Source organism: Eublepharis macularius, chromosome 4, assembly GCF_028583425.1.
Source record: "Eublepharis macularius isolate TG4126 chromosome 4, MPM_Emac_v1.0, whole genome shotgun sequence".
Classification (NCBI taxonomy): Eukaryota; Metazoa; Chordata; class Lepidosauria; order Squamata; family Eublepharidae; genus Eublepharis; species Eublepharis macularius.
In genome coordinates this window covers 171,299,466-171,317,312 of record NC_072793.1, presented here as the reverse complement: position 1 = coordinate 171,317,312, position 17,847 = coordinate 171,299,466, and the positions used below count along the sequence as shown (strand labels likewise).

Here is a 17,847-nt window from a genome sequence, read left to right as displayed (position 1 = left end):
AAGAGTGGGACCAGCAGGGTAAACCCTCATTCCCTGTGCAGGGAGTGATTTCACTATACCTGGGATGAGCACACACAATAAAAAGGAGCCTGAAACCAGGGAATGAAGAGGCCCCCTGCCCTCCCCCACCCAGGAGGGAATTAACGAACAGCCTCCCCCTCCCCTCTTCTGCTGTGGAGAAGGTAAGAACTTGAAGGGCTGGTGTCTGGACACCTTCCAATGTTATGGTTGGGAGTCTGCTCCTCCGACAGACTGGACAGTATTGACCATCCTGTAGCTCTTGGCAATTAAATGGAGAACAGCCTTTCACAGAAACTGCCATTTGCAGAGAGACAACACAGAAGTCACACTCAGACCTGACTGCTTAAGGAAGTGGAAATCACTGCAGTTTCCTGGCCTGGGATTTATGTAAAGAGGCGCACTGACTCCAAAAGGGGGGAAGCCAGTGTGGGGGCCCTCCGAACAGAGCTATGCTTTCAGAAGACAGTCAGGAGCAACCATCAAGGGCAGCAGAGATTCAGAGGCACAGGACTTGATGAGAGATGCGCAGACAGGTGAAGAAGGCAACTGGGAGGATTTTAATCTGAACAACAAACACGAAACTAGTAAGTCACATTTGCCTCTCTCTTTAAACATCATAGAAATCAGTTGTGTGGGGACACAAGATGCATTTTTGCATACTTGATTCCCAGTGCTCAGATGTCGTAGTCGTACAGTAGTCAACTATTTGTTTTTTGCATATCTACTGAATGCTATATGCTATAAGATAAATAGTTCTCTTTCTTAAATTGGTGTCCTTTGGGCTTATAAAAAGCCCCAGGATTGGGCTCCTGCATAGTGGAGAATATCTCTAAGGATTCAAGAGTTTACCCCTACCTCCACGTTGGCTGATATAAAGGGGGGGGATACTGATAGTATTAAAGAGGGTCTCTTTCAGCCAAGCAGACTGTAAGCCTCTCAGAGGCAAAAGGAGCCAGCTCTGAGAAACAAGAAAGGGGATTGAGCGGGATAAAGGCTGAAAGGTCTGAGGTTTAGCAACTGGAGATTAACGCCGTCAGTATCAACCCCTCATTCCCAGTGGAAAACAAGGCCCGGCAGGGTCATTTTAGCACAGTTCTCCCGGCCAGAACTGGACCCACCTTTCCTTCCATCCTAGGAAAGGCCCCTCACAATTTGGGAACATAACCCACATCTTCTCTCCCCTCCTCCACTATGACGAAGAACCAGGGGTCCGTCCCCCCCCCCCCGCCTCAGGCATCAGCTCCAGCACCTCTTTTTTTAGCAATTAAACATGGGAAGAAGGCAGGAATGGAAAACCTTAACAGTTAACCCTACATTCAGAAAGTGGGGCCAGCCTCGGACGTGAAAGTTCACTCTCCATTCACCTTGAATTGCACAAGGTGGGGCAGCTCTCGACCTCGCATCGCCTCCAGCCTCCTGCAAAGGGCAGCTCTTCATCCAGAGGCTCTGCTACAGCCAGGTCTGCCCTGGGCCAGCCTCCCCTCCCCTCCAACCCAACCCCTGATTGCTGTGTCCCCATCCTCTCCCCACCCCCTGCAATGGGGGAAATCCCCTAATCACCCCTCCTCCTGTGAAAACCACTTCTGCACATTGCACAGGATACTAAATGAGCAAGTGGAAGAGCTGGATCTGGACGAGGGTTCAAAATAAGCTGGGAAAGACAGAATTTCTGTGGTAAGATGTTGAATTCCATATTAGTATGCTGTACTGTTGGCAAATGAGCTAGACCCTTCAGAATCACTTACAACCCTCCTCTTTGTAAATGTGGAAAGAAGTGGAATGTGTTCATATAAATGCATTCTGGAGTTGCTTTGGGGCTTTTTTTGGGATAAACAACATGCCCGGAAGAAGCAATGCCTGGCACCTCCACTTCCAGGGGTCTCAGGAGAAGCAGGGCTTAGTGTTTTGGGGTGAATTTTAGAGAATCGGACTCTGTGCTTTCACATTATGCCATAAATTATGTCATTGGCTGATGCTATGGGGCCAAATGAATTTCGGTTTCTGGATTAGTTCCCCGTGCCTCCATCCCCCACCAGTGAGGTGACCCCCCCCCCCCCAACAGAGGAATGGCAATACTGGACATACAAGAGATACAGAGCAAACCATACCAAATGAGATGAGAGTAAACAAAGAGTTAGTAGCATGATGGTTACAGAATATACAGCCAGACTACAGAACTAAAGAAGGACAAAATACTGTAAATGGGTGAAAACTTGACAATATATACAGTCAATGGCACAATGGAAAAATGTGCCAAGTCAAGTTAAATATAACATACAGCCAACGACACAATAATAAAAATAGATGGAGAAAAATTCCTTCCTTCATTCATCAACTACCTCCTTTACACAATATCCTGAAGATGCCAGCTGTGGCTGGCATCTTCAGAGGTGTTAGCCACAGCTGCTGGCGAAACGTCAAGAACTATAACGCCAAGACCACGGCTATACAGCCTGGAAAATCCACAACAACCATCATTCTCCAGCCTTGAAAGCCTTCGACAATTTTTTAGTGTGGTTATCCCAAGAGTTATTTCAGCAGCCAGAAGTAGGTTTAGTTTTATACCCAGGAGTGAGCTTCAAATGTAGACCACAGAGAGAATTTTCCAGTGGAATTTCCACCCCTTTCCTCATGTAGAAAGGCTGAATGAGGTTTCAGGCTGTGGGTTTCTCAGATTTTTTGGGAAGATCTGAGCAGAAATGAGAAACAGCCTTCTGCTTCATGAGGCCATTAGAGATGTAATGTGTGTGTCCTCTGAAGTCCTTTACACTTCCTGTTACTAAGAGATCTTTTGATCTGAGACATTTTCCCAATTCAGCCCATGTTTTGGAATGTCTGTGTAACCTTGTCTGTGTGGGTGAAACCAGTTGGCCTTGTAGAGCATCTGAACATCACAGCAATATCAGAAATAAGAACCTTGAGGCATATTTTCCAACGCATCATAAACACTCTGATTTTGTGGTTTTTGCTACTTAGGTGATAGACGCTAGGCCATACACCCATTGGGATGTAAGTTATTGATTGTGAATCTGTAGCATTTCTTTAGTTTGGGGGGAGGGAATTGAAATTCTCTGTAGGCTTTTATCTATATTATTGGTGTCCTAGGTACACACAGAACGGATGGATTTTTGTGCCTGAAGTTTGTTTATTCCACCAAAATCTGAAGAAGGAAATTTCCTGCTTTCAGAGGTTCAATATTTACAGGCACAACTTCATCTCATTTCAACTCATCTAAGCTTTTTTGAGGAGAAACTCAAACTGTGAAGATAAAGAAGGCCACAGAAATCCACCAGCCTTGGAAGGAAGTGCAGACAACTCACAGTCCCACAACAAACGGAAGTGGCTACCTGTCAATCCCTCCTCTTCATCAGAGCCCTGGACAAAGATCTCTTCCTCCTCTTCTAGCCAGGATATGAGGCCAGGCTTGGCATTCTGAGGTCCTTTGGGTCAGGAAAAAAAGACAGAATTATTTGTGTGCACATACAGTCAGCAATTCCATGCCATAAATACAAAACAGACAGGTAGTAGAGGTGGGAGGTAGTACAGTATGGGAAGAAGAATCATCCATTTGGCACTGTAATCCTCTGCCTAAATCCTGCCCCCTTGAGTACTAAATAAAGTGGCAGAGAAGCCGGCAGAGTTCCCTCCACAGTCACATCTCAGCCGAGGGAAGGCAAAGCCCAGACTGGAGGGAAGCCCCTGCTTAGACCACCCCACCTTCTCCAGGCCAAACCTCACTTGGCATCTCTTCTGATGCCCTCTCATGGGGTCCAGACACAGGACTGCCAGGCAGGGGCTCCCTCTCTGCAAGGAGAACCCAGAACCCCTCCCATATCAGGGGATGGATCACGGAGGGAGGCAGAGATCAGCCTCTGGGTCCAGAGGAGACAGCCTGACCACCTCCTTCCTCATTAAGGACCTCCTTACAGCCACTCTTCACACAAAGAAGGAGAAAGCCCAGGAGAAGCCGATACTTACCCAGGGAGGCCACGTTCCCAAAATTCTCCAGCATGACCTCCTTGTAGAGAGCTCTCTGGGCTGGGCTCAGCAGGGCCCACTCCCCCTGGGAGAAATGCACAGCCACCTCTTCAAAGGACACCCCACCCTGGAAGAAGACAGAAGAAGCATTTCTTTACATTCCTTTACATCACTGGAAAGCCGGTCTATGGAGGGCAGGGGTGCAAAAAGAAAAGAGAGAGAGAGAGAGGAGAAGTAAATTAATGTTAGGAGACCAGCACAAACAGGAGGGGAGAAGAGCCGTGTGGGAATGTTGCATATTCATCTTTTTAATGAAGTATATGCACGTTGATCTATGTAGTTTTATGGAATGTCATAATTTCTGGAAGGCTCAACTGCTAGTCAGGAATAGTACCGAAAGTTCAGGGCCACCTCTCAACTGGAGAATTAATTATCAGTATAGCTGAAGAAACAGCAGATTAATTGTTCTTTAATTGCAAGTAAGTGCCAATTTTAGACTTACAACTTTGTTTGGGGAATTTAGCAAGAGAAATCAAAATGTTTTATAGACCCCTTGTTACTGAGCTGCATAATCCGTTCAGGGACTAATTCTTTTACTTACAGAACCATCACGATTTAAGATTTCTAATTTTGGAACGAGTGACTTTCCAAGTACAACTGGCACAAAACACTTACAAGTTGTGATTGTCAGACTATGTCATTCCAGACTGGTAGTCTGTCTCACTCCCTTCTGCAAGAAGACACAGTCTTTTTGATTTCAAAAGGTTTATTGTGAAAGACAGCATTCAAGTCCAGATGTACATATTCCAGGACTAGAGGTCCTGGCCGAGCAAAGAGTTGTTAGGAATGACTCATAGAACGAAAGTTGTTACATCTCACACTCCCTGAGTCCAACCTCCCCCCGAGTTACACAGCAAAACTTCTCAGAGGAGCGCTGAGCTGGCCAAGGTCGAGACGACAGATAAGACAGTATCCTTTCCCATGGAATCGGCTCTTTGCAGGTGGTGGTGCCTGGAGGGAAAGACTAAACACTACAGGATTAAACATGGTGTTACTTAGGTTAAACAGGTTCTGACATTGGTGGCATTGTTTGCTTATAGTGACAGTATGCTATTTAACTCTTTTAACTCAGCCGGCCAACAATGATCTGGTGCAGGAAATATTGCAAATAAACAACAAATATTTCAACTTATTTTTCAAGGTTGTTTCTTTCTTTGAGTTTCTTGTCGTGACAATCATATGCAATAATTCTTCCTCTAACGAACATTTTAGAAGCATCCCACTCAACAGCACAAGCACTAGCTGTTCCTTGGCTAGTTTTAAAAATGCTCTAATAATTCAGCCATCATTTCATTTTTAAAAATTCCATCAGTAATAACATTAACACACCATCTATCAGGAGGACTAACCCAAACTGGAAACTGAAGGGCTACTGAAATGGAAGCAAGATCTATACAATCCGGGGCATCAAAAAAACTGAGACAAGAAAATAGTTTAAGTGAAAGCAATTGTGGTATAGAGAAGAAACCCAGCTGTCCCTTAGATGGGCTGGCTGGAAGAACACCCGCCTATTCTTTGAAGCGACACCGGCATGGAGGGGCGTCCACTGCTCAGTCTACTGCTGACCCAAATGATCATCAGCCTGGCCAACCACACGCATGGGGGCTGCAGTTGGTCTTTTCACTTGACACAGCTGTCATGGGGCGTGGAAGTCTTTTGGGGGCCTAGTGAACCCTCCTGGGAGCCTCCAGCCCCACAACCACAACCCTTTCCCTCCTGCCCCTTCAGCCTTGGAGTAGGCAAGGGCCTTATACTGGCCGACACCACTCGGGTTTGGGAATTCAAGTATAGGAAGCCCAGATCACCCCCCACCCTATCAAGCAGCGCTGGGTGAGGAATCCTCTCCTACTCTTGGGGGAAGAAGGCCTTCCCCCTTCAGGGGGGACTTGTGTTATTTCTCCCATGAGCCTCCCGACTGGCCTTCCCTTCCTCTCCAGTTTCCCATATTCCAATCCTAAAGCAGGGAAAGATCTTGGGAAGTGGCAGCCAAGCCGACTGGAAAATTTACGCTAGGCCTCAGGCTTCCTTAAGGCCTACAGGCCGAGGATCTTGACAACAGCATTCTCCTTAAAACCTGATCAGCCTTCATCATGGGGAACTGTAATGATTATTTATCTAGCTAAGTTTGGGAAATGTTAGGGTTTTTATCACATGCATTTTTATCTGTCCTCATAGGATTAATGTCTGTGCACCTGCATATATGGATCAGGTTCTCGCCTAATCAAAAGAGGGTTTTTTATTTTAAATGAAATCACTTCCTCCTTGAAATTCTCGGTCTTTTCTGCTGGAAGAAAAGCTGCAAGACCTCAGTCTCTCTCATAGTTTGTCTTGAACAGACCTAAGGAGTGATTCTGCAGATGAGCACAGCTAATGAGCAGGGTTCTCAGGTGCTCGACAGTCGCAGGCAAACTGCCAGGGGTTTGCCACCTGGCCCGCTGATCCGCCAGTGGTTGGCAGGAGGTCGTAAGCTCCCAGACGTTGCCTGCCACTAGGCACCCCAGGAATGCGTGCTGTGTACATGCTCGCAAGGGGCACAACGTCACACTGCGAAGTAATGTTGCTGTGCTGGCTGTGGGAGCGTTCCTGCGCTTCGTTTGTGGCCAATTTGGATTGCCAGCGTGACGTAACTGCCAGGTCCCCCACCACTTCTGGCGGGAGGGTATAGAGACCTGTCAACCCAGCTAATGAGGCTGCAGCGCTCCAAGAGCCGAGTTCTGGGCACATCCCTAAAGTGGGTACAAATCAGAAAGTTTGTCACAGGGACTTTTCGCTCCCCACTCTCAGTCTTCTTTGGAGGTGTCTTGGGGCCAGAGGGGCTGAGCTCAGTCGCAGGGGGACTAGCAGCCTTGGGAGGATGAGGCCAGAGATGTCCATATGGCAAGTAACCACGCAGTTTTCTGTAGGAAATCCATGGTCCACTATTGTTTCCAGGGCCGGTGCCAGAGGTTTTGACGCCTGTGGTGGTGTGTGCACGCTCTGCGCACGCGCCATGGACTGCGTGATGACGTCATCACAGACGTCATCACGCGCCGCAGGGGGGCTGGGAGGCACGTGGAGGACGGCTGAGCGCAGAAGCTGCGAGCTGCTGCTGGAGCGGCGCGTGGAGGCTGCTCCGTGCGCCGGCCTAGCAGCAGCTCATGGCTTCTACGCCCAGCTGGGATGGAGGAGTGCACAGTGGAGCTGGGCTGACTGGCTGCAGCAGTAGCTGCAGCTAGCCAGGCAGACCTGTGCTGCCGCCGCCACATGCCCCAGCCGAGCACAGAAGCTGCCAGCCGTGGCTGGGGCGGCGCGCAGAGGCTGCTCCGTGCGCCACCCCAGCAGCAGCTCACGGCTTCCACGCCCAGCTGGGGCGGAGGAGTGCACAGCGGAGCTGGCTGCAGCTACTGCTGCAGCCAGCCAGCCCCATGTGTCCGCCGCCGCCACATGCCCCAGCCTGGAGCAGAAGCTGCAAGCCGCTGCTGGGGCGGTGCACGGAGGCTGCACCCGGCTGGGGCGTGTGGCGGCGGCAGCAGGGCTTGAGTGGGGCACAGAGGCTGCACCCGGCTGGGGTGTGTGGCGGCGGCAGCAGCAAGGGGCTGGCTGGCTGGCTGCAGCAGTAGCTGCAGCCCAGTCATGCCAGCTTCACTGCGTGCGCCTCCACCAACAACACCCCCTCCAGTGCCCCTCCAGTGCCCACGCGCCTGAGGCCACCGCCTACCTGGCCTCCATGGGCGCGCCGGCCCTGATCGTTTCATAAGCCCTGCTCGGGTCACCATTTTCCTGCCTCCTCGGTGGGCAGCCACGACATCTTGCAGCTCCAGAACAAAGGAACCAGTCTTCTGTGTCTTGCAACACATAAAGAGGCATCAAGCACAGCCCCCCATCCCGCATACCTGAGCTAGCTGCATGGCGGCTCTTTTCCCTTCACCACACAGAGAGGATGGCGGAGAAGGCATCAAAGGTCTCTTTTCACCGCTGCTTGGGAAGGAGAGAAAGAACCTCCGTGAACTTCTCTTTGGATTGGCTTCAGGGCACAATTCAAGAGACTGCATTTGATCTAGGAAGGCTCCAGAGTGTTTGGCCCCACATCTGTCCCCCCAGCCATTCTTTATGGGGAGGGCAGTCCCACCTTCCTCATTCACCCACTCCTTCCCATCCATTAAATGCTTCCTCCCAATTCCACATCAATGAATCCCTGACCCTGCCTGAAGTTAAACCTCTCCCTCATCCCCACTGAGAGATTGTAAGACCCTCTGTCCTGCTCCACACAACTAGGAGAACGTGCTGGGAATGAAGTGGCAGAGCCTGAGGGGATGAGAGAAAACACTTCAGTGAGCGCAGGCGGCTGTTGGGAGATGCCAGCTTGGAACAAAAATCTCCCCGCACTGAGAAAACTAGCTCTGCAGGGGAGAATTTCTGCCTTCTCTGCCTGTGCTGGCCATAATTTTTTTCTGTGGCAAGGACATTTTAAAAGGAAAAACATGTTCCTCCACTCATGTCTCATGAAGCCACCTTAAAGTTATAGATGGAAAAAGAAGGAGAAAAGAGCCCACGTTAATGGCATCCACTTGGAGATGTGGACAGATCTGAGACTCACCGTGTCTCCTTCCTGCTGACCCGAAGGCTATCTTGCCACTACTGTTAATAACTTAAAAGGGCTTGGTGGGAAAACACCCCTTTACACATGCTCGGTAGAGCAGAAAAACAGACCCCAAATTACAGGGGAAAGACAGAAAAGAGGGGGAAGGTGAGGGGGGCATCTACGGCGTTTCCCCAGGGGACAAGCTTCGGGATTCCTCCATTCCGTCCAGGCACAAAGGGGCTCCCACGTGGCATTTCCCCTGCCCCAGACCCCCAGCAGCCGCGACCTCCACCCTCCGGCACTTCCAACTCCACACACACACACACCCACTTATTCCCTTCCCGCATTTGCTCCCTCCCAATCACCCCCACACCCAGTTATCTCTCCCTCCCCCCCCCCCGCGCAGCCTCTCCGTCCTCAACGCCGCTGGCCTTAAAGCCACGTGAGGCACGCCCGACCTCCCAAGGGGCCGAGTTCGACTCCCTCCCTGAAGGACCGCGTGGCTGGGCGCCAAGGGGCCGGGCGGCTCTCTCTGGGGCAGGAGCGGGAGAGCGGGGATGTGGGGAGGGGCTCCCGCTCCGCCCACCCCGGGGCATCCCCCCCCCCGCCCGTCTCTCCGCGTTGGGTCTTGCCTTGCAACCTCCCAGCTCCGCTCCCCCTCCGAGGCCCCTTTGAGCTCACCGGATTCCCCCAAGAGAAACCCCGAGACCGCCGGTGGGGGCGGGAGGGCTTTCCCGGGGGCCTCTCTGGGACTGCGGCTCGCTCTCTCCCTCTCTAACCCTTGACGCGCATTCCAGCCGTCCAAGGGGCCCGGCAATGCAAACAGGGCATCCCAGCAAAGGGCAGGTGGAAAAGAGAGCCATGCATCCCTCCCGCCAGGGCTTTTTTTCCTGGGAAAAGAGGTGGCGGAACCCAGTGGGTTGCCCTTGGGAAAAAAATGGTCACATGGCTGGTGGCCCCGCCCCCTGATCTCCAGGCGGAGGGGAGTTTAGTTTCAGCTGAAAAAAAGCCCTGCCTCTGCTATTGATGAGGTCCTCCCTTGGCCGCCCTCCAGGCTAGACTGTGTTGGAAGAAGGGCGGGGGGTTTGCAGCTGCCTTAACTTCATTCTCCAGCATTAATGCTGGATCCAGAAGAACCCCGTTGAAACTGGGGAGCACAGCAATCCCGCCCGGCTTGCATACTCCGCCCCTCTCATGACTTTTGCAACTGATTTGCATTTACGTGGCCCTCACTCCCTGCACCCTCCCCTCACCCCCTCTATATCTCTGCCCGGTTTCTTCATACCCTCCATGCATCTGACGAAGAGAGGTGTGGTTCTCGAAAGCTTATGCTACTACGAGCAACAAAGACAGTTGTGGGAAATCATACAATGGGCTCTAGAAAGGGGAGGGTGGGCCGGAGGGCATTGCCTCCTCCTCCTCTGTGACTGATCCCGTCCAGCTGAAGGCGGGGGGGGGGGGTGTCATGGCCACTTCCTCCACACCTGGTCCCTGCTGCGTGAAGGTGGGCATTGCCTCATGCTCCGCTCATAATCCCAGCAATGCAAACCAAAGAAGAAGCGCCTGGAGACTAAGCTAAGAAGTGGAGTGAAGACCACACTCAGAGATTAGTAAAGATTCTCAAGTATGCTATTTGTAAATGAATGAATTAACCTCTAAACATATAAAGTGCCAAGTGCAATCAGAATACTTATAGTCAGCTGAATCCGTTTCAAAGAACACAGTATCTGAAGATTTCACACCAGATTAATATACAATGTATCCAATCTGAGTAGAAAAACTATAGACAACCATTTGCCAAAACGTTTGCAAAACATTTAAGGTAGACCATATATTCAAATCCTCTAACTTTTAAGGTGGACCGTATCTTCAAGCCCTCCAGTGCCGCTTCCAAAAAAATATTTCATTCATCAGTGAATTTTGGTGGTTGTATCCAAAGAGTTTACTAAGGTTGTTTCCACAAGGATTTAAGCCTTTTCTTAATGTTTTCTTGCAGGTGGAGCTGAACAAACTCCAGGAGGGGGACCCAACGGATCTCCAATCCAAACAGAGAATGAGACCCAGGGAAGCGTACCAAGGTAGTTTCCACAACAATTGATGTGTTCTCCCACGCATACAATGTTTATATCAGAAATTTTCAAAAGGGTATTTTTGTAAGGGGAAGAGGCTTGTAGTTCCAGTCTCTCAATTTTTGGACTTTTGAATTGAATTATATTTTGAACGTGTTTTGTTTTCTTGCATTGCTCTGGTTTCTGTATACCTACAGGACTGCCTCTCTTCCTACGTTCTGCCAGGGCAGCTTTGCCCTTCTGAACAGGGCTTTCTGCAGGTGCCACCCTCCACATGGGCAAAATCCACAGCTGCTCCTACACGTGCATTCTCTGTCGTGGCTCCGCCCTGTGGAACGCCCGCCTGAGGTCAGAAAAGCCCCCACTCTCCTGGCATTCCACAAATAATGCAAAACTGAATGAATCAAAAAGGCTTTTTTACTCAAATAGGAGGGCTGCACTGTAGGGAGGTGGTCTCAAACAGAGAGGGACCATAGACTTCACTGCTATGTATGATCTGTTGCATTAGGTACGATCCAACTGCGTAGTTCTATCTTGTTTAATATGTCAGTCTTAGAATTGCTTATGCTCCGTTTCAGCATTTTTTCTACTCTGCATTGGATTTTTAGAGACATTGTCTTTGTAAATTCACATTTGTATACCCTATTGCATTCTTTATTGAAATGTGCTTAATATTGACTGTAGTAATCTCACACTACATAATCCCTGGAGTCTCAGTGAGAAAGGCAGACTCTAAAAGACATAAATAAATAAATACCTCTTGCTCTTGTTGAAGCCAGGACAGGTGAGGCAGGGGGTCCCTTGGGAGACAGGCAGCAGACAGCAGAAGTGCTTCTTTCTCTGTTGTAGCGCTCAGTGGATAAGGCTGCTTGCCTTGGCTGCGTGACGGAGAGATACCAAGGCTGCCCACTTGGAACTTCTCAGTGGGAAGGTGGGAAAATTCTTGCGCCCTGTTTGGTGGGTTATCAAATACACACACAGTTTACGGTTTACCTTGCTCTCTTCTGGGACTGAGGGAATACACACACAGTGTAGAGCAGTGGTTTCCAAAATGGGCAGTACCACCCCCTGGGGGGCGCTGTAATGATCCAGGTGGGCGGTAGGAGCCTTGAGAGCAATTGGGGGGCGTTGAATAAATATAAGGGGGCAGTGGAAGTATGAAGAAAGAAGAGTCCAGAACCTATCTAAAGCGGCCTTTTCCTGCCTTCTCCTGGTGTTCCCTGGGATCAGGGAGGGAGGGGGCAAATTTGTCCCTGCATCTTTTTGTCCACTTCATGAACTTAGATTTCCAGGGGGGGGCCGGCGCTGAGAAATTTTTTTCCTGAAAAGGGGGCAGAAGGCCACATTTGTTTGGGAACCTCTGGTGTAGAGTCTACCTTGCTCAGTTCTGGGAGAGTTTTCCTCAGAGAGATCTATGGATGTTAAACTGTCTGAGAGAGACCTACAACACAGGGTAGTATCAGGGTCTTGGGACCTGATCTTTTGCTAGCGGAACAGGCAGAGAGCTTCTTCACGTTAATGAAGTTATCAAAGCAAAGCCTAACTCTTTTTGTTAGGCAAGAACTTGGTAAGTAAATACAGGCGCTAATTAGTACCACAATTACAGAAAAAAAACGCATGCAACAAAAATCAGGTCTCCTAACATTTCTCCAACTTAGCTACATAGATGAAGGTAAGGCACAACATGTTTGAAGCTGATTGGCAGAATGTCATGTAAAGTTCGAAAGCCCCCCTGCCAAAATACATATCTAATAGCGAAGTGGCACTGACGTGTGTCTTCTTTGGGGGCTTCTTGGAGCCAGAGGGGCTGTGTTCAGTCCCAGGGGGTTAGCTTGTGAGGAGAAGGCCAGAGATGTCCATAGGGTAAGTAACCACACAGTTTTCTGTAGGAAATCCATGGTCCAGTATTGTTTCATAAGCCCTGCTTGATGACCATTTTTCTGCCTCCTCAGTGGACAGCCACGACATCTTGCAGTACAAGAACAAAAGGGAAGGAGCCTGACCCTCTCTGCCTTGCAACACAGAACCAACCATGCCATCTGCTGCACATCACCCCAGTGAACCACCCCCATACCTGAGCTGGCTGCATGGCGGCTCTCTTCCCTTCACCACACAGAGGAGATGGCAGAGAAGGCATCAAGGGTCTCTTTTCACTGCTGCCTGGGAAGGAGAGAAAGAACCTCCATGAACTTCTCTTTGGATTGGCTTCAGGACACAATTCAAGAGACTGCTTTTGATCTAGGAAGGCTCCAGAGTGTTTGGCCCCACATCTGTCCCCCCACTCACTCTTTACAGGAGAGCCAGTCCCACCCTCCTCATTCATCTACTCCCCTCCCATCCATGAAATGCTTCCTCCCGATTGCTGCCAATTCATTCCAGAGCAAGGAATCCCTGACCCTCCCCACTGAGGGATTCCAAGATGGTCTGTCCTACTCTACACAACTAGGAGAATGTGCCGGGAATGAAGTGGCAGAGCCTGAGGAGATGGGAGAAAAGACTGCCTGACTGCAGACTACAGTTGGGAGATGCCAGCTTGGAACGAAAATCTCCCTGCACAGAGAAAACTAGCTCTGCAGGGGAGAACTTCTGCCTTCTTTGCCTGTGCTGGGCATGATGCTATCTGTGGCAGGGAGATTTAACAGAGGGAAAATGTGTTTCTCCACCCACAGTCTCAAGTGAGGCCTCGAATTCCACAGGGAAAAAGCAGGAGAAAAGTACCTGAATTAATATTTTCCACTGGCAGCTTTTCCTTCTGGATATGTGGACCACATCTGAGACTCAGATTTACAGATGTGCCGGGCAGGGACTCAGTCATCAAACAAGAAAAAATTCCCGTGTACTGTAATGCCTCCACAATCAACAATAAAGCATGTAATATTGTCTCCAGAATTATTTATTCACCAATATATAAGGGGTATATTAAACAACTTGTATTTCAAATTATTTCTCTTAGCACATTCAAGAACTGTACCACATATTGCACTCCCCCTCAACCTCAATCATATAGGCATTTCAGACGTCCTGTAATTAATCTATTAAAGTGTCACGTGCTCCAAGTGCTATAATTATTACAATTAAAGTGCATTTACTGGTCGGGCATCCTATGACACTACTTTTCCTATACAGGGTTTAAATTGCCTTGTTCACAATTATAATATACAGTCACAATATAGGTGCAGTCCAAGAATAATTCCAGACACTGTGGGCGTCACAGCTCGTGGGTAGACCTATGTCCTTCCAATATGCATTGTAAACTCTGTGACTGAGTTCTCTAACGGACGGTCCAGATCCTTGTAAGGTCCGTTTCCAAAGTTCTTTTTCAAAGAGCACAGTAGCCTTCTAAACAGCTTGGAGGCATTAATTATCAAAGAGAGCTACAAGTGTTAGATTTTACTGGAACACAGAAAGGAACCCCACCCACGGCTCTCTGATCTCCATCTTGGCGGACAGCTTGACAGCTTGGCGGAATGTTAGACAAGTGACAGTTGAAAAGTCCATTGGACAGCAGTCAGAGAGCGAAGCTGCGAGACCAGGATGCCTACATTTCCCATCAAAACTTGAGGGAAGCTGACAAGTGTCCAACCTGTGCAGTTTGTCACTTGTGGTTCCGCTCTGAGTCTCTTGCCTGCTGACCCTGAGAGATCCTGCAGCTGTGGTTAATAATCTGTTGGGGCTTGGAGGGAAAACACACATGCCCGTCACAGTAGAAAAAGAGCTCCCAAACTACATGAGACTGAACAGAGTAAGGGAGAAGGAGAAGGAGACAAGTTGTTGGTGAGGAAAAAACCTAGGGCCCCCCCCCACCACCACCCATGGCAACTTCTGCTTTTCAGAAAAACAGGTCTGGGAAAGATTGGCAAAAAGCAAGGGGGATCTCTGGGAGGTGTCCGAATGTTCCACGAAGTTGCGAGGAGGCAGGAAAAGAAATACAATCCCCCCAAAGTATTAAATTCGGAGCAAATAACCCATGTGGGAAAAAACCGGTCCTGCTTCTATTGCCAAAGGAGAAAAGGGCACAGTGTTGATACCAAGAAGGAAGATTTACTGAGAAAATCCCCCCACTCCACTCCAGGTTCTGTTTTGCATGGGCCTTCCAGGGATCGAGGGCCACAGTCCGAGTCCCCGACTTCTTACCACCCCCTCTCCTGCTCTTTCAGCCCTTCCTTCAGCACCGGAGTCCTCATCTGCTCACCGCCCCCCCACTCTCTCCCTCCCAGCATCTGCCCGCTCCTTCCGCCTAGAATCTCCCCCATCCCACTGATTCCCTTCCTGCATTTGCTCCCTCCTTTTCCTTCCCCAGTCTCACCCCACACACACACACCCCACTCCCACCATGCATGAGCCTCCCGCGGCCTCCTTCCAGGCGAGGCCAAGTTGGAAGAAATCAGCTTTTGCAGCTGCATTAACTTCCCTCTCCAGCAGTGCTTTGAGAACCAGGATAATTCCAGTGAAACTGGGGAGCTCCGTGTCCTTCAGCATCTCCGCCTTCCCAGCCAGCATTTCTATTCTTATTTGTTTTCCTTGGGACACCGTTCTGGTATTAGCACTGTTTTAAGCTAACGTCATAAGCAGTGGGCTCACCAGAAGGGATATTCTGTTATGGTTATTTATTTACTCTGTTTACAGCCCACCTTTTTCACTTGGAAGCGAGTTGTACAGAGTAAAACGATGGAATCAACAGAAAGGGATGTCTGATTGACAATGCGGTAGGGTTTAACTTGAAGAAATCTGGAACCAACCAGGGATCAAAAACAAAGCATAAGAACAGGACACATGAAGTGATCTGGTTAAGGGAGGGGGACTGTAAGCTATACTACTGGGTACTCTCTGCTGGTGTAGATATGCTCCTACTGGATAGCTTCTGTGTCCTTTAGAAGTGCTACAGTGTTTCTGCAGCCCATAACCTATTGTATTGTTTACTAAATGTCCCATCCACTAATCATATTATTTACACTGACCAATCTGCCTTGAGTCTCAGTGAGAAAGGGACACCACAGACAGACGAAAAGACAGAATTAAGAACCTGCTTGGTAACAGTCCCATCAGGCCTCAGCTCTGGTGGGGCAAACACACATCTCTTGGGATGCAGACCAGCATCCCAAAGCAGCAGTGACTATGTGCTTTTCAAACCATGCTGCTTTTTCTGATTCCCGGAGGGGCTACCCCTCTACTCCTAGGACACCAGGGCTTTTCTGATTTTTTAACAAGTCCTCAATTTCACATCAATGGATCACCCTATCATTGTAACAGGAGATGCAGCAGATTCTCTAAATTGCCATTTTTTATTTAAAGAAAAAAGTACGTCTCTATTCCCTTTCCTTGTGGAGAGAAAAGGGGAAGTGCCTGTCAGCAATAGAAGGGGCAGGAGACTCATTTTTTTAAAAAGAAGAAAGCATAGAATTCAGACAACCTGCTGCCCAGATAAAACATTATGAAATTGAAGGAAAGGAAGGCAGGGGGATGAATGGTTCAACAATGATGAACATCCAATCATCGAGGAGCGGGTTGGAGGTGGGTAGGACTGGGTGTGACAAACAAAAACAAAAGAAACATTACGCACAACAAAAAAAATGACTCAAAATTGGTTTCCAGAAAAAGATTGGACTAAAGAACCAGAAGAAATCAGGGGAGGGGCAGGAATGAAGAAATGTGTAGTATGAGGCCAGAACCAAAAGCGGGAAGAGGGGGATGTGGAAACCCTCAAGGCTTGAAAGCTGACCATGATGTACTGGTTGCTTGCTAACCTACCAATGGACACTGGAGAAAGAATTCCTTTCTTTAAGTTTCTGTTATTTTGGGTTTGTTTCCTGTGCGTTTTTTCAATGAGCTGGAATTAAGGAAATGTATACAAGGTTAGTCCAGAAGAAGTGTATTGTGTGTTTTTTAAACTTCTGTATTAAGCTGTAGAAAGAAATCCTCTTGTAAATGCTTGAGAAGGGCTCCTTGGGCCACCACTGACCCCCGTGACCAAACCAGCCCATTTCACTGAGAGCAGAACTACAAGTGACAAAAGGCACAGGTCGGACACTTGTCAGCTTCCCTCAAGTTTTGATGGGAAATGTAGGCATCCTGGTCTTGCAGCTTCGCTCTCTGACTGCTGTCCAATGGACTGTTCAACTGTCACTTGTCCAACATTCCGCCAAGCTGCCTACATTTCCCATCAAAACTTGAGGGAAGCTGACAAGTGTCCAACCTGTGCCTTTTGTCACTTGTAGTTCCGCTCTGAGACTCGGGATGTCTATCAGTTAAGTTCAAGAGCCAAAATGCTGAGTGGATCTGGGTTCAAAGCTGCACTTGCTCCAGGAGGTCATGGGCTGACCTTCGGCCAGTCACTTTCTCTGCCTAACATACCTTACAGGCCTACTAGATTTCCAGGCTATGGGCTGCCTTGGGCTGGACATAGAGGGGCAGGATTATCATCTCTGTTGAAACACAGCAGCAGCTGAGGAGCCTCAGTCATTCCATCGATGGTTCTAGGCTGCCCTACCACTGTGTTAGCTCTATTAATCCTCACCTCAGGGATCTCCCCTCAGAACCAAGAACAGACTTATGGGAGGAAGGATTCCTCAAGCTAGACAGGCACATTTCCAAAGCACCCAGGGCAGCACATCCCTCCATGCTATAATCCACGTGGGCAGCCAGCAAGAGGGAGTGGCTGGAGTCCTGATATGACTGCTGGGATGCTGTTTCCGAGGGTCAGGAGCACACGGCACAGCTGGTAGCTATCACTGGGGATAGGGCTGGCTGGCAAGTGTGCATCAAGAACTGCCTGGGCAGCTGTTACAGTGATTGGTGGCCTTGCACTGGCCACTGCAGTCCCCCTCCTACTCCACAAGTGGCAGCAGTCACCAGGGATGTACCCCTGTAGCTGGCACTGGCAAAGGGGTGCTAAAAAGCACCCTCCAGTGACCAGCTGGCACTCATGTCTGGCCTAACGTTTCTTCTCCTCTCCCCTTTGCTACACATGGGAATTAAACAGGGTGGACCTGTTTAGAGATGCTCCAAAATGCACAGGGTGCTGGGGCTCTCTTCCCAATTTTTTTGTGCTGCTGCCTCTGCTGGTTTGGCTGGCGCCTGTGCCAATGAATGGGCGGGGTGTGTGCCACAGGTGTGGTCCAGAAACCAGTGAACTTGCCTTTCCCTACCCCCTGCTCACAC

The 17,847-nt window shown here is 49.3% G+C and overlaps 1 protein-coding gene across 2 annotated transcripts in view; it reads right to left on the bottom strand.

The window, feature by feature from the left end:
• The window catches only part of LOC129328688 (zinc finger protein 208-like), a 35,315-nt gene that overhangs the window by 5,547 nt on the left and 11,921 nt on the right, over window positions 1-17,847 (bottom strand). The window contains exons 1-2 of one of the 2 annotated variants that reach the window (XM_054977914.1): window positions 4,000-4,118; window positions 3,369-3,461 (exon numbers count right to left, since the gene is read on the bottom strand). In XM_054977914.1, coding sequence (XP_054833889.1) covers window positions 3,369-3,461; window positions 4,000-4,033 — 127 coding nt within the window. In that variant the 5' untranslated portion in view covers window positions 4,034-4,118. Of the gene's footprint in view, window positions 1-3,368; window positions 3,462-3,999; window positions 4,119-5,010; window positions 5,024-17,847 lie in introns of those variants that run through there. The other variant, XM_054977915.1, reaches the window with a different exon arrangement.